Consider the following 13,519-nt stretch of genomic DNA (forward strand, 5'->3'; position numbering starts at 1 on the left):
AAAATATAAGTTGGGCTTCCATTTTCAGCTTGTGGGGGATGAGGGAAGGTGTCGCAATTCATATTGCGGATTAAACGGCAGAAGAATTAAGTGAAGAAGAAAGCATTTTTCGAATGGTATTTGATTCATATTGTGTGAGTTACTATGGCTGAAATAGAGGCCACAGTCAATTTCTTAATTGAATTTCGGCCCCCTGGTTTTGTCCTTTAATCTGCAGAAGCATCCTTATCATGTTCAATGATGGTCTCTCCATGGGTTTAACGCTTTGATATGAGCTGTGGGCATTTAGTTATGCCTGGGTATGCAGTTCCCCTTCAGGCACAGGTTGGAGTAATTACTTCAAGACAGACAGATGAACCGTGAGCAGTGAGCTCACACCCTGAGGCCAGGTTGGACCTGTGGGAGTCCAGAATGGACAGTCAGCGAGAGAGAACTTCATGATCAGAGGCAGGCAGAGGACACACATTTACAGACACACATTTACAGATGTACGGGGGGGGGGGGGGGGGGGTTTGCAGGGGATGGTGTTAGAGTTAATAAAGATCCCATGGTCTGACCTTCTGCAGGCAATTGATAGTCATTCTAATGGAGTCAAGCCAGCAGCAGACAGTTGATATACACAAGCTAGCTTGACACTTGACAGTCACACTGTTTGTACAACACAGGACAGATGAATACATTATATAGTGTCTGTCTGTCTGTCTGTCTGTCTGTCTGTCTGTCTGTGTTAGACAGGGTGCCAGTCTAGTGAGGTGACCATGCCCTCTGACTGTCTCCCACACTCCTCCCCTCTTCCGCATGAACTCTTTCCGTCTGCCTGCTGATTCAAGGTCTGGATCTCCTCCAGTGATATCCCCCCCCCCCCAACTCATCCTCTGCTCATTACCAAATATTGCACCGTCATCTTCTGTATGTCACTTACAGTATATAACATAGAACAAACATACTGTAGACATTTCATTCACCTCAAATAACTCACTACTAGTCATTATGTGAGTCACTATTCATTGACACGTACTGTAATAGCACGAACAGTAAATCAATTCGGAGCCATTAGCAGGAGTCACTGGGGCAGTGTCTACATTTTGGCTTTCTCCTTGTAACTTTTTTATTCAAGGTCAGATTTATAGAGAGATAGAAAAATGTGTGTGAAATACAGTTTTGATGGTCCGAGCACCGCGGCTTCGATTCCCGATCCCGAAGACCTTTGTTGCATGTCGCTCCCCATCTCTCGCCCCCCAATTCAGCTTACTGTAACCTATCAAATAAAGGCAGAAAAAGCCCCAAAAATATAATAAAATGTCTTGGGGCTCTATTTTCGTCGATGCTAAATTAGCATTATCCCTAAACTTCCTTGCCTTTTTTTTACTATTTTGAAAAACATTTTTGAATAGTTCAACTAGCCGATCAACATCGACATGTTGAGAGCTTGTAGATTGGCTATTTTAACTATTCAAAAATGTTTTTCAAAATGGTAAAAAAAAGGTAAAGAAGTTTAGGGATAAACACATTGACGAAAATAGAGCCCTAAGACATTTTATGATATTTTTGGGCCCTTTTCTGCCTTTATTTGATAGGTTACAGTAAGCTGAAATGGGGGGCGAGAGATGGGGAGTGACATGCAACAAAGGTCGTCGGGATCTGCCTTGCATTGTCCATAGCCCTACCCTGCCCTGCCCACCTCACGTAAGGTGACTGACTAACAAACTATACAGTATATAGGACCAATCTGTTGCTCTGTGATAGATACGTTTACCTAGGCCCAGGTGAACACGTCTATCACAGAGCGTGAAGATTGCACAGCATACAGTGAGTGGACAGAGTAGACACAACAACATGGCGACTGACGAGACAGCACAAATGCATTGTAGATTTTCTTTCACCAAACAACAACACAACAGAGTCAGATGCTGTTATTATATTGACTCTGAGGAGGAGGAGACCAGGAGATGATGATGAAAATAACAACACTTCGACAGCAACAACTAACAGTAAAACCGGTGTGTGTGTGTGTGTGTGTGTGTGTGTGTGTGTGTGTGTGTGTGTGTGTGTGTGTGTGTGTGTGCACTTGGAAGTTATGACAGTCATTTACAGTCATTTTCTTGTTTCTTTTTGACACCTTTTTCACCTTTTCAATTTAGTAATATAAGTCTATAAGTCTATTCCGAGTTTTCCACACATATGTGTAGCCTATAGCTACTAGTGCTAACCCTACAGTCATGTGGGAGGGTGTAGAGCATTAGCCTGGTTAATACAATTGAGCCTCTCCAGACCGTAATCCGCCGGCAGGCAATTTTCTTTTTGCCAACGGCTGATTCGGTCTGGTTTATTTACCAGGCTAGTAGAGCATCTCCTCCGATGAAGCCGGCAGCTGTTTATTTTAGCCAGAGGAGTTTCACCAGGAAGGCGTAGCACATGCAGAGAAACCTAGTTCCTTTCCCTACTGAACAGGCCAATCTGTGTAGGATTTGCCATTGCAGCGAATCACAGTGTTTGTTGGCCTAGCCAGATGCAGCACAGAGATTTTGAAAAGCTATAGTCTCTGCAGTGGTGGGCAGGAACTTTACCCCTGTGCCACGACACCCCACCCTAACAACCCAACTGCAGACGTGCTAATCAATCTCTATGGTAAGAGAATGTTAATACAATATAATTAGCACTGCCAATTATATTGTATTAACATTCTCTTACCATAGAGATTGATTATGATCATATTATACTGACTAAAATAAATTCTGAATTACAGCTTTAATTGAATAATACTAATTGTGTCTGATGGCCCAAGGATATATAAGCAACCAAAATAAATAATCAAGTGTAAATTCGTAGTCGGTGTTTATGTTAATACTAATCTCCCTTTTATACAGAGTATACACATGCTTGTGTACACCCACCGGGTACGTGTGTCCACCCAGTGTACAGGTTACGTGTAGTGTGTACATTGTGTACTATTTCAGACGCTCTGTCTGAATAGTGAGTGCATGTAACAGTTAATTCCAATTTCCCAATACAGTACATTTTCCCAGAAACATAGACATCACGTCTGGCAACCTTGTTCAGAGTCAGCATTGTGCAGGCAGCTGAAGTCATTGTCGTTGTCTGCTCCCATCTAGACAGCCATAGCTCAGAGCATCCACCGTGAAACTGCAGCTCAGCTCAGCTGTAGCATGAAGGCTCTCAGGGTGACAATAGAAAGACTGAGGGTGGGGAAAACTTATGTAGTTGTAACAACTCTGTCTTCTTTTAAACCACTTGTACCCTTGCATTTGCAAAAAAAGTAATTTCGCCTTCTATTTGGCTTATTCTTCTACCAGATGTGACATTGTCTGTTTTGCTCACTCAACGCTGTATAAATGTAATGATTTCACTGTTGCCTGTTAGGGATCGACCGATTACTGCCAGTAAGACACCTGAGGGTGACAAGCGAGAAGCGATCAGATATATATAAGCATGACCATATACTGTATGGTTATGCCTGGGGTGACCAACCAACCAACCAAACAACATTTCATAGTAAATGCGACAATAAGACAGAAAAGCAGTATAGTGGTTTTCACCGGCGTCTTCACACTAGGTGATCAGTGACAGGCAGCCTTTGAATTTTGAAAATGCTTTTCACTCGAGGTGCAACACAACACCGTCATTCTCGCTTGGATCTGCAAGGTCGCACTGTGCATCTCATGTGAAAAAAGTGACTGATGCACCTAGTAATTAATATTCAGTTAGAGGAGAGCGGGCAGGACAACGACAAGCACGATCACACCCGTGAAACGGCTGTGTCCGTGCTCGCTTCATGCACACGCACACACAACAAGAGTTGAGCGAGTTGGTAAAGGGGCGAGTCGTTTGGTATTCATGACTTACAGTATGTAATATAGTATGCATAATGGTACAGTACGCAAGTCCCAATTCAGACTGGATGTACATGCAGGTACTTAATCTGGTTATATAAGCTCATGATTCATCTTTTGACATCTGGGTACGACATCTGTATAATTGGTATATGCCACTGCCACTGGCACAGCTTGTGTGCTGGCATAATGCCAGCACACAAGCTGTCACATGTTGTACACAATAAGGATGTGAGCAACATGCAAACATACATGTATGCAGTGCACTTCTACTGTCCATTCTAAAGGATGTACAGTATACAACTGGATGGATTGCCTTGGAATTAGCTGTAACTCTAATGCTTGCTAGAACAGTGGTTCTCAACCTGTGGGTCAGGAACCTCAGGCAGGGGGCTTGTAGATCTGCTATTTTCACAAACTAGTCAAACTAAATATAATACATGAATTCCTACATTCAGGGTGAGGGGGTTCCAGTTGAAATATATTTTGGGGGTCACGGCACCTAGAAGATCCACCCTACTGATTAATCCACGTTAACTTTAAGAGAACGATCTTGAACCCCGCCCCCCCCCCCTCCCCACCCCACACACACACACTCAGCACACACACTCTGCTATCATCAGTGCAAGCACACACTGCTTACCTGTCGTCAGAAATGTTTACATGTCGGGAGGAACGCGGTACAAATAAAATTAGATTAACACTTTAGATGGCAGAAAATCCGCTAAGGACAGCTCTCCACAATTCCAATTGATGGAGGTTTGAAAAGTGGTCAGACTTTACGATCCCATAGCTGGAAGTGACGGGCATTGCCATAGCAACCGGTTCAATGCCAAACGTATTCAATGCAAATAAGTAAAGTATTTCATTAATTTAGTTTAGGGCAGTGGCAATTATTGGTTGCGGGGGATTGATGGATAGGAGGACGTTCTAATTAAAACTAATAGCTCAGAGCAGCTCATAGGAAAGGAATGTGAACTAGTTCATTATCTTAGTTAAATATTTATACATTTTAATCTGTGTGAACTGAACTTTGAGCTAAAGTCTTGTGAAGTGTGAACTTGCACAACACTGCTAACAGGCAGATATGATGAACTTGACTGATTTTAGTGCCCCATGGCCTTTCCTCTAGTGCGCACTTATAACCATTGACCAGAGGGGACGCTAACCAGACGCTTAGACATATTAGTGTTTTCTATCTACCTATTCAGATGCACATGAATGAATAGAAATAATACATACATTGTAAACACGTGGGGCTCTATTTTCGTCTATGCTAAACCCCTCATCCCTAAACTTCTTCGACTTTTTTTTAAATGAAGTTTAGTGATAAAGGGTTTAGCATGGACGAATAAAGAGCCCCAAATCCCAGCACAAAGCACTGTCCTTTTGCCTGTATCACTCTCCTAACATCACGCACACACGCACCCTTCCCTTAAAGACTTTTAAGACCTGGCAATACTGGGATATTTAACGGCGCACAAGTAGTTTGGCTTCCTGAATGATCGACCAAATTACAGCCTTTGTTTATAGGCCTCCTGTTGCTAGGTTAGTTTAATTACCCTCGAGCTAAAGCAACAATTACAACTTTTACATCTCACTGTCGTTAGTGGTTTATAATTGTGAGGCAATTGGCACGTGCCACAGACTTCCACTGCAGATTTGTGAAGAGAGGTCTGTGTGAAATCCTAGTGTGCGCCGTTCCAATGTAAGGACATTTTCTAGCAATGACAAATTAGTACTCTTTACCCTAGAGTGTGTATTGTCTTACGACAGGCAGAGAGTGTTGGCAATGAATCTGTGTCAGTGTGGACCGCAGCAGCAGACCCAAGAGACAGTTCCTATATGGCTCCTTGCGAATGTCCGTCCATATGCTGTGAGCTACCATAGACCAATGAATTCCATTATTCATTATTCACACTTACAGTACTATACCAGTACTTTGTGCAGTACTTATTTCCCAATACAGAGGCAAGTTCTATATCTTAAAATATATATTTTAGCCACTTTCAACTTGGCATCCCAGTTTTGTTCATATCATTATAGGCAAATCACATGTATGTATATTTTTTTCCCCTCCTTCAAATCTTTGAAAAATCAATTGATGCAGAACAGGTTGAGGGTGAGAAAGAGGCTAGAAAAGTGCAGGCGAATTGGAAAATATAAAGGTCTGGCAGCAGACCTAGCAACGCACTAAGAGTAGGAGTGGATAAATGTACAGTACAGTACATTGTATAAAATAGCTCTGGTTTGGATAAAGGTGCTATCCAAATGTAGACCGTTTACCATTCACATCCCCTGTGTTGAACTGATACGCTTTTTTATGCACCCAGTCACCCACCCATCCACACGCAAGACACATACATACACACTCACATACCCCAACGTGCTAGGCACGTGCATTATAAACACACCCTATATGCACACATAGACATAAAGCTTGCACGCATGCGTGCATGTGCAAATGTTCATTTGTTTGCTATTGAGAATTGGTTTTGTTACTTGTTTTGTTATTCTTTATTACTGTACATCACATGAACGCTAATACCTACTTACTAGTAGTAGTAGTATGGCTCTGACATTTTCAATATTAGGTACTGTATAATGACGTGATTGGCAAATTGGATGCCGAACTCCCATCATGCATTTGACGGTTCTTAAATTAGCATGCAGCGTGAGATACGCCCTCTGCCCTCAGCACCTGTTACTGTGCCTGCCGTATACCAGCATGTCTCCATCTTTCTCCCTGCATCAATCTCTCGCTCAGCTTTTTCTTGTACTTCTCCATTCAGCCACCTTCTCCACTTTATAAAACACTCCTCCACTCTTCTCTTTACTGGGCTGCCACCGCGAAGACACCTTTTACAGATCTGTTGATTAAATTCATCAATCGATTAGTCTGTAACCCTGATGGGAACATCGACTGGGTGACCTTGATGGGATATTTGTTCAAAATCGTTGCCCACCCCTGTTGTACAGTGAGGTCAAACTCTCTCAAATAGCTTTTGAAAGAGTGGCACCATATCTGACTGTCGTCGTTCTTTCACTGCCTGGCACTGGTTGATCTCGATTCTCGCCCACCCCTGGTCTACTGTACAATGTTATGGTCACTGGTGAACTCAAAGTGCACAACACAGAGAGGAGGCAAGAGTAACGTTTACAGAGTATTGTCAGAGCAAGGATAGGAGAACAGGAAGGCAGGCTAGGAAGGCGGACAAACAAGTGGGGCGGGCAAGACGCCCAGGCTGAAGCCATGCCCAGACACTGAAACAGACAGGAGGGAAGAGAGAGAGAGAGAGAGAGAGAGAGAGAGGAATTACATACAGTACCGATACTATGATTATTGGTTGACTTAGGATGTTTGAGCCAGCTGTGTCCAGCTTTGACAGCCCTAACCCTAACACAAACATTGTTTTGCTACAGTTTCCTATGACTATAGTGTTTGTGCACTCAAACACAAATATTGATGACAAAAGTTAGGACGCAAATTGTGAATCTGATTGGCCAGAATGAGATGATGTATATGATGATAGGAGCAGCCCTGTGATTTTCTTAGTCATGGACGCACGCCTGGACGGCCTATTTTTGACCCTTCGTCCTGGTGTCGATCTCCATAAGGGCTCTGTGTTTTTCTTTGTTCCTGTAGGAGTTGATGACCAAACTAATAACGGAGACCCCAGACCAGCCCATTCCTTTTCTTATCGACCACCTGCAGACCAAACAGGTCAGCCCTACCAAGCTGCAGAGAACACTGTCGGGCTCCGCAGCACTGTGGGCACAGAGCTCTGCAGGTGGGTAATAGTGGAGGCTAAGCACACATACGCCCACATATGCACATACAGTATGCAAGCGCGCACAGTCGCACGCACTCACGCACGCGCGCATGCACAATGTATTATTAAAGTCAATTAAATAACAGGAAGGGCACACTTCCTACAGGAGGCACTATTCATATCATACATTCACATGACTCAGTTTCCATTAAATGCAATTGTATAATTACTGTACTTATACAGTAGCCTGACCATGGGGAGTACTTGATTCTTATTGGCCCGGAGGGTGTACATTATTTTAGTTAATCATGGTAATTAATACAGTATTACAGGTACAAACTATCCTTAAAAAACATATTTTCTTTCAATTCAACTTTCAACCTGATGACGGAACACAACATAATATTGTGGTAAAGTATGTGACAGCTGAATGATGCAGCGGGTACTCGTTTAATAGGTTGTGACTATGGCTTCTCCCACTTGCTTGAGTATTAAGGTAACTCTTATTCCAATATAGATAAAGATAATTCCAACAGTTGCCAACACTTCAGAAATGAAGAGTGTATTGTTCCAAATTGTGATATTGTAATCTCTGTTGGCCCTGGTATAAGCAGCATGATCCACTCCAAGCCGTCTGTTTGTTTGAAGGCAATTAGCTGCCACGTATACATTTTGCATAGATTATCCCCAGCAGTATACTGTTGCACAGTACAAAATATGTTGTATGTATTCATGTATTCACTGCATACATTACATTCTGCTGCTGAAAGGAATACTGTGATTGCATCTCCCAGCAGAAAACAAAAACACCCGGAAGGAGTGCAGGAACTACGAGAAACCGTGGCAGATTCACCCTAAGAAACCCAAGAAATCCAAGAGTGACCTGGCTGTCTCTAGCATCTCTCCTCCGTCACCGGATTCCAAGTCCCGTGAGTAACTCTGAGTAGTTCCCTGTGAGTACAGTAGTATCTTAGCTCCCACACGGTTGTATTTGTCTTTACTCTTCTGAAACTCGATACCGTCAGTAGACAGAGAAGCTACAGTTATAGTTATAATCTTGGAGCGAGGGATAGAGGATGCTTGTTTGGTCAAAGAGAAGATGGAGAACTAGAACAGTCTGACTGGAAGTCATAGAGCACTTCAATAATTCAACATTGTGCTCTGTCTCTGCCAACCTAGGTCTATTCCAGGCTGCAGTTAGACAATTGCTTTCAATCATAAGGAAATTGCTGTGTGTGTGTGTGTGTGTGTGTGTGTGCGCGTGCGTATAGAGCGAGAGGGAGATACAGTAACTTTAGAAAGAGACAAACTTTGTTGACATTTTATTATATTTTACTGCTCCATGGGAATTCCAGATACACTGATTAAAAACAGGAATTCGAAATCAAGTCACATTACAAATACATACTATACTATATACTACTATACTATATTGGTATTTCTACCGTAGGTGTGCAGCAGAGATCAAATATTCAGCAGAAGATTAAAAGGATAGCAGAACTAGGGTCAGTAGGGCCAGGGGGCAGGATTTAGCCATGAGGAAAACACAAACAACAAAATAAACCCAATACTTAGAATAATGCCACTTGTATGCTAATAATCCCCAAAATTATGAAGTTGAACTATTGTCTTTTTTGTGCACAGCCTACAAACCACAATTACATGTAGGCCTATTTAACGATTTAGTTAATTAGTCTAATACAGTTAACACACCCTGCCTCTATAAAATCATCTCTGATGACAACAGACCCCTTCATCAGATACGTGTACAGTACAGCCCTGGGTTAATGTACTGTGCCCTCGGTTGTTCCATTTGACTGATACTGTAATGGCTCGTCCTAAAGGAATCGAATCCTTAACGCTTAAGCTGAGCTATAAACACTTAAGCACTTTAAGCTGCTGTGTAGATGCAGCAGCTCTACAAACACACAGCCTCACAGCTAGAGGGTTGCCTGGAAGCCTCTCCTAACCAGTGGTAATATAAGAGTATTCTCCAGCCTGGGCTTGGCAGAGATGTTTGCTGTCACTGTGCCAAGCAGCCTCCTTTGGATTGAGCGGGTTGGAGGAAGGCAGAATGCAGCAACAGCAATGCTCTCTGTCAAAATAGTGCAACGCGCATCAGAGCTTTGATTCTTATTTTCTTCACGTGTCACCTGACATCATGTATACTGTACATGTAATGCCTGCAGGGGTCTTCAAAGGTTTTCTGGCCAAGCCAAGGGCCAGTAGCAGAGAAAGAGAAACAGGCAGTGACCCCCGTATACACTTCAGACTATAGCTCACCAACTTTAGCTGATTGTCTCGTCAATGTCTGTTGACTGTTCACAGATTTGAGTTATTCCATTGGTTTCCAAGTGTTTCAAGTGACATTGCAACTTTGATGGCTTCATAGATTAATTTGACAGTGTTTTGTAAATTATTATTACTAGACCTTACCAAATTATGTACAGTGTGGGTAATGCAATAGATCACATTACTGATTGGGAGGGAATTGTCCTGTCTTGCTATAGCAAACAGAGCGGATTGATGCTCCAAAAAGCATTGTTTTCGCAATAAACATTTTAAGATTCTGCATTTGCGAATTCGGAACCTCCCCTCCAAGTGTTGTAACTGTAGTTCCGACGGTTTCTGAGGGTAAAAGACTTGATGTGAGTTTTCGCATTTTCCCATGTAGTAAGTCGAATTTTAATTCACTAATAAATTAATTACTAATTAATAATTTGTTAAATTGAAAAAAGGGCTTTGTTAAGACCTCCATAATATTATGGTGTGTGTGTGTGTGTGTGTGTGTGTGTGTGTGTGTGTGTGTGTGTGTGTGTGTGTGTGTGTGTGTGTGTGTATGTGTGTGTGTGTGTGTGTGTGTGTGTGTGTGCGCGTGTGTGTGTGCGTGTGTATACTGTAGCCCTTGAAAACATCCAGTAAATTAATTTGGCATATGGTTGCCCGCCAGCATCATTAGATGTTTTATTCAAATGTAGCGATGTTGCAGGCTTGCAGCAGTATAAGGACATTAGCTATGGGTGCAGACATGGAAGCAAAAGAAGTATCTCTGTTCCTATAGGAGATTCTTCCTCTTGCCCTCTCCCTCTATAAATAATGTCTGCGGTCCTCCCATTCATGAATTAAACATCATACAAGACTGAGGGATGCTGCTTGCCAGAGGATGAGAGGAGGGTGGTGACGCACTATATGGGTCATTTCCTACTCCTGCTTGACCCATTTTGAATACCGGTAGTTAATCAAACACAATGATGGACAGCCGCTGGCCCCTGGCCCCTATCCACTCAACCCATCTATTCACACTAACCTGGCTAAAGCATTCTGCAAGCATACTCCTGTCCACTCTGCAGTCCTGTTTGGACAGGAACAAACATCTGTTTGCGGTACAGGCTGTTTGCAAATCATATTGAATTTAGATCATTTTCCAGTCGATTCTGATCACGGTCAATTTGCCATGATGGGAATATCGAAACGAGGTGACCTACTGTATGTGGGGTGGTGGCAGGCACGAACGTCACTGACATTGTGCTTTACTTTTCTTTTTTTCCTTTTTATTGACGGGGGTCCAGTGCCACGATCGATCGAGTACCCGTCCTGGGAGTGGAGGGAGAGCAAGGACTTTGATGAGCTCAACCACATCCTGCAGGAGAGCAAGAAGCTTGGCAAGGCTCTGGAGAACCTGTCACGCAGTAAGTGTGATGTGCAGAGCAGCACGGTCCATGTGTTTATTATACACCTTACAATTTAATGCCCAGTGCAACGCTTAATACGTTGTAACATATACCGTACTAATACGAAATTGTAGACTCCAATCCTAGACCTCTCTGTAAATACCACCGTAAATCCGGGGAAGAAAGAGGATGCAGTACCTAATCTAACGAGCTTACCACTAAGCTCCAAAGAATCCTGAGCTGAGCTTTTGTATAGTAACATTATGATAGTGTGTGGCAAGACATTTTTCTCTGGGCTTTAAATCCTTCTCTCTTCCTCCCTCCCTCCCTCCCCCCTTCCTCCAGGCATCGCCAGCACTGATGACCTCGACCAGGTACAGTAGGTGTGAATTCACACATGGTGCCGTTATGTTTAATGTATGGTTCTGTCATTTATCATCGGCATCACATAATACTCCCCACAGTAATCCCTTGGACACCTCTCGTCAGCTGTACGTTGGTTATTAATGCTACTAGACCGGTGCCCGGCCCGGTCTGGTCGATGGATGTACTTCATTTGTTTGCATGAAATAAATAGGACGATAGAAACAGGACATGAAAAGGCTGAAGTCTCCCTGTGCGTCATTACGCACAATGTGATGTGGTACAACAGAACAGAATAGAAAATTGAATCGATTATTAAAACAACCACAGGCTACAACACACATTATATATCGGGTTGATATAATAGAACGTTTTGCATTGTCTCGTCTCGAGTGGTCTCGGTGTGGGAAGAGACCCGAGACAATTGGTCCGAGACCGAGACAAGACCAAGACAAATGAAGGGCAAGACGAGACCAAGACAAATGAAGGGCAAGACGAGACCAAGACAAATGAAAGGCGAGACCGAGACAAGACCAAGACAAATGAAAGGCGAGACCGAGACAAGACCAAGACAAATGGCAAACCAGGTATGAAAGCCAGGTTCCATCACATGGATCGGTTAAAACATGGGTAATCGGGGGTCTAGGTCAGGATTGACATTGGACCCTCAAAATCTGCCATACGTAGGTCAGGTTCTGTTCCTAGCCGCAAACACAATATTGGACTTGGACTACAGACTGATCGGTCTGGTAAATTTTTGTACATTTTGACAGGAACTCAGCGGGTGCGCCGGCTCCTTTCTCTTCTGGTGGGGATGTGGACTGAATACTAAACACTGTTCCCATCCTGCATTGAGAATTGAATTTGGTAACTTGATGAATTTAGTTTAAGAGATGCATCCTGTACATTTCGTAGCGGTGTCTCTGGCTTTGCCATGTTCAGGGGAGTGAAACTGCGTAGGAATGACAATCTTGTCACTGCACCAGTGACTAGTGATGAAAAGGAGCTTCTCTATGGTTTCTTACCTCACTGGCACAACATGTACCAGGCGTCTTTCCAAGGATTAGAACTAGTATGTTATGCATGTCTATTCAGGTTAGGCATTATGTTCTGCTGTGCAAAATCTAAATAAAGGTTGTAGCTCAAAAGGTTATACCTGGTCAAGGTATTATTACAAAATAAACTGTTACAGGTATTTAGAAATATCAGAGACTGACTGAATAAACATTAATGTGATATGAATCTATTATTGTTGACATCACAGAGGCATGGTATAATCTGATCTGATGCCTGCCTGATGGAAGGCAGGGGGCTACGGAGGCTGGCCTTGTGGATAAGGCCAACCCTGGTGCTGCTGCTAGGCAGTGTCGGGGAGGTGGAGTTGAACAGAGGAAGGAGGAGGCATCATGACTAGTGATGAAAAGGAGCTTCTCTATCAACTCAGTCTCTCAGTTGAACTGTCGTTTTAAAATTGAATCGCTATAGCGCCACCCTTGGGTCAATGGTTGTGAGTTGAATTTCTTTGTAGTTTTTCATGGCCCTCTACTGCAGAGTTCTGTGAAAACCGACTGTGTAGATATTTAGAGCGGCGGAAGAAGATAACTAAAATATACAAAAGTGTTTTTTACCTATCCTCTTCCCAAGAGCAGAGGCAATTATTGTCATTGTGAAGAAACTGGTAAAGCATTGGATTTGAAAGTGATGCTTATTGAATTGCATAGAGATAAGACTTCATTGCGGTCCACTCACTCCAAACCAACCACCCACTTTATCATCTCTTCTCTGTCTTGATGTCACTCTGTCACCGTTTGTCAGCCTGTCTCACTAATCTTCCTATCGTGCCTCTTCTCTGTTCGGCTCT

The 13,519-nt window shown here is 43.0% G+C and overlaps 1 protein-coding gene across 1 annotated transcript in view; it reads left to right on the forward strand.

Annotated features, from left to right (window-relative positions):
- Positions 1-13,519, forward strand: part of cUnh8orf34 (chromosome Un C8orf34 homolog) — a gene marked incomplete at its 5' end in the record, with an annotated part of 71,562 nt that overhangs the window by 10,857 nt on the left and 47,186 nt on the right. The window contains 4 exons of the mRNA XM_080793461.1: positions 7,498-7,642; positions 8,419-8,553; positions 11,194-11,313; positions 11,641-11,669. Coding sequence (XP_080649587.1) covers positions 7,498-7,642; positions 8,419-8,553; positions 11,194-11,313; positions 11,641-11,669 — 429 coding nt within the window. The remainder of the gene's footprint in view (positions 1-7,497; positions 7,643-8,418; positions 8,554-11,193; positions 11,314-11,640; positions 11,670-13,519) is intronic.

Source organism: Protomyctophum bolini (genome assembly GCF_963924005.1).
Source record: "Protomyctophum bolini genome assembly, chromosome: 21".
NCBI lineage: Eukaryota > Metazoa > Chordata > Actinopteri > Myctophiformes > Myctophidae > Protomyctophum > Protomyctophum bolini.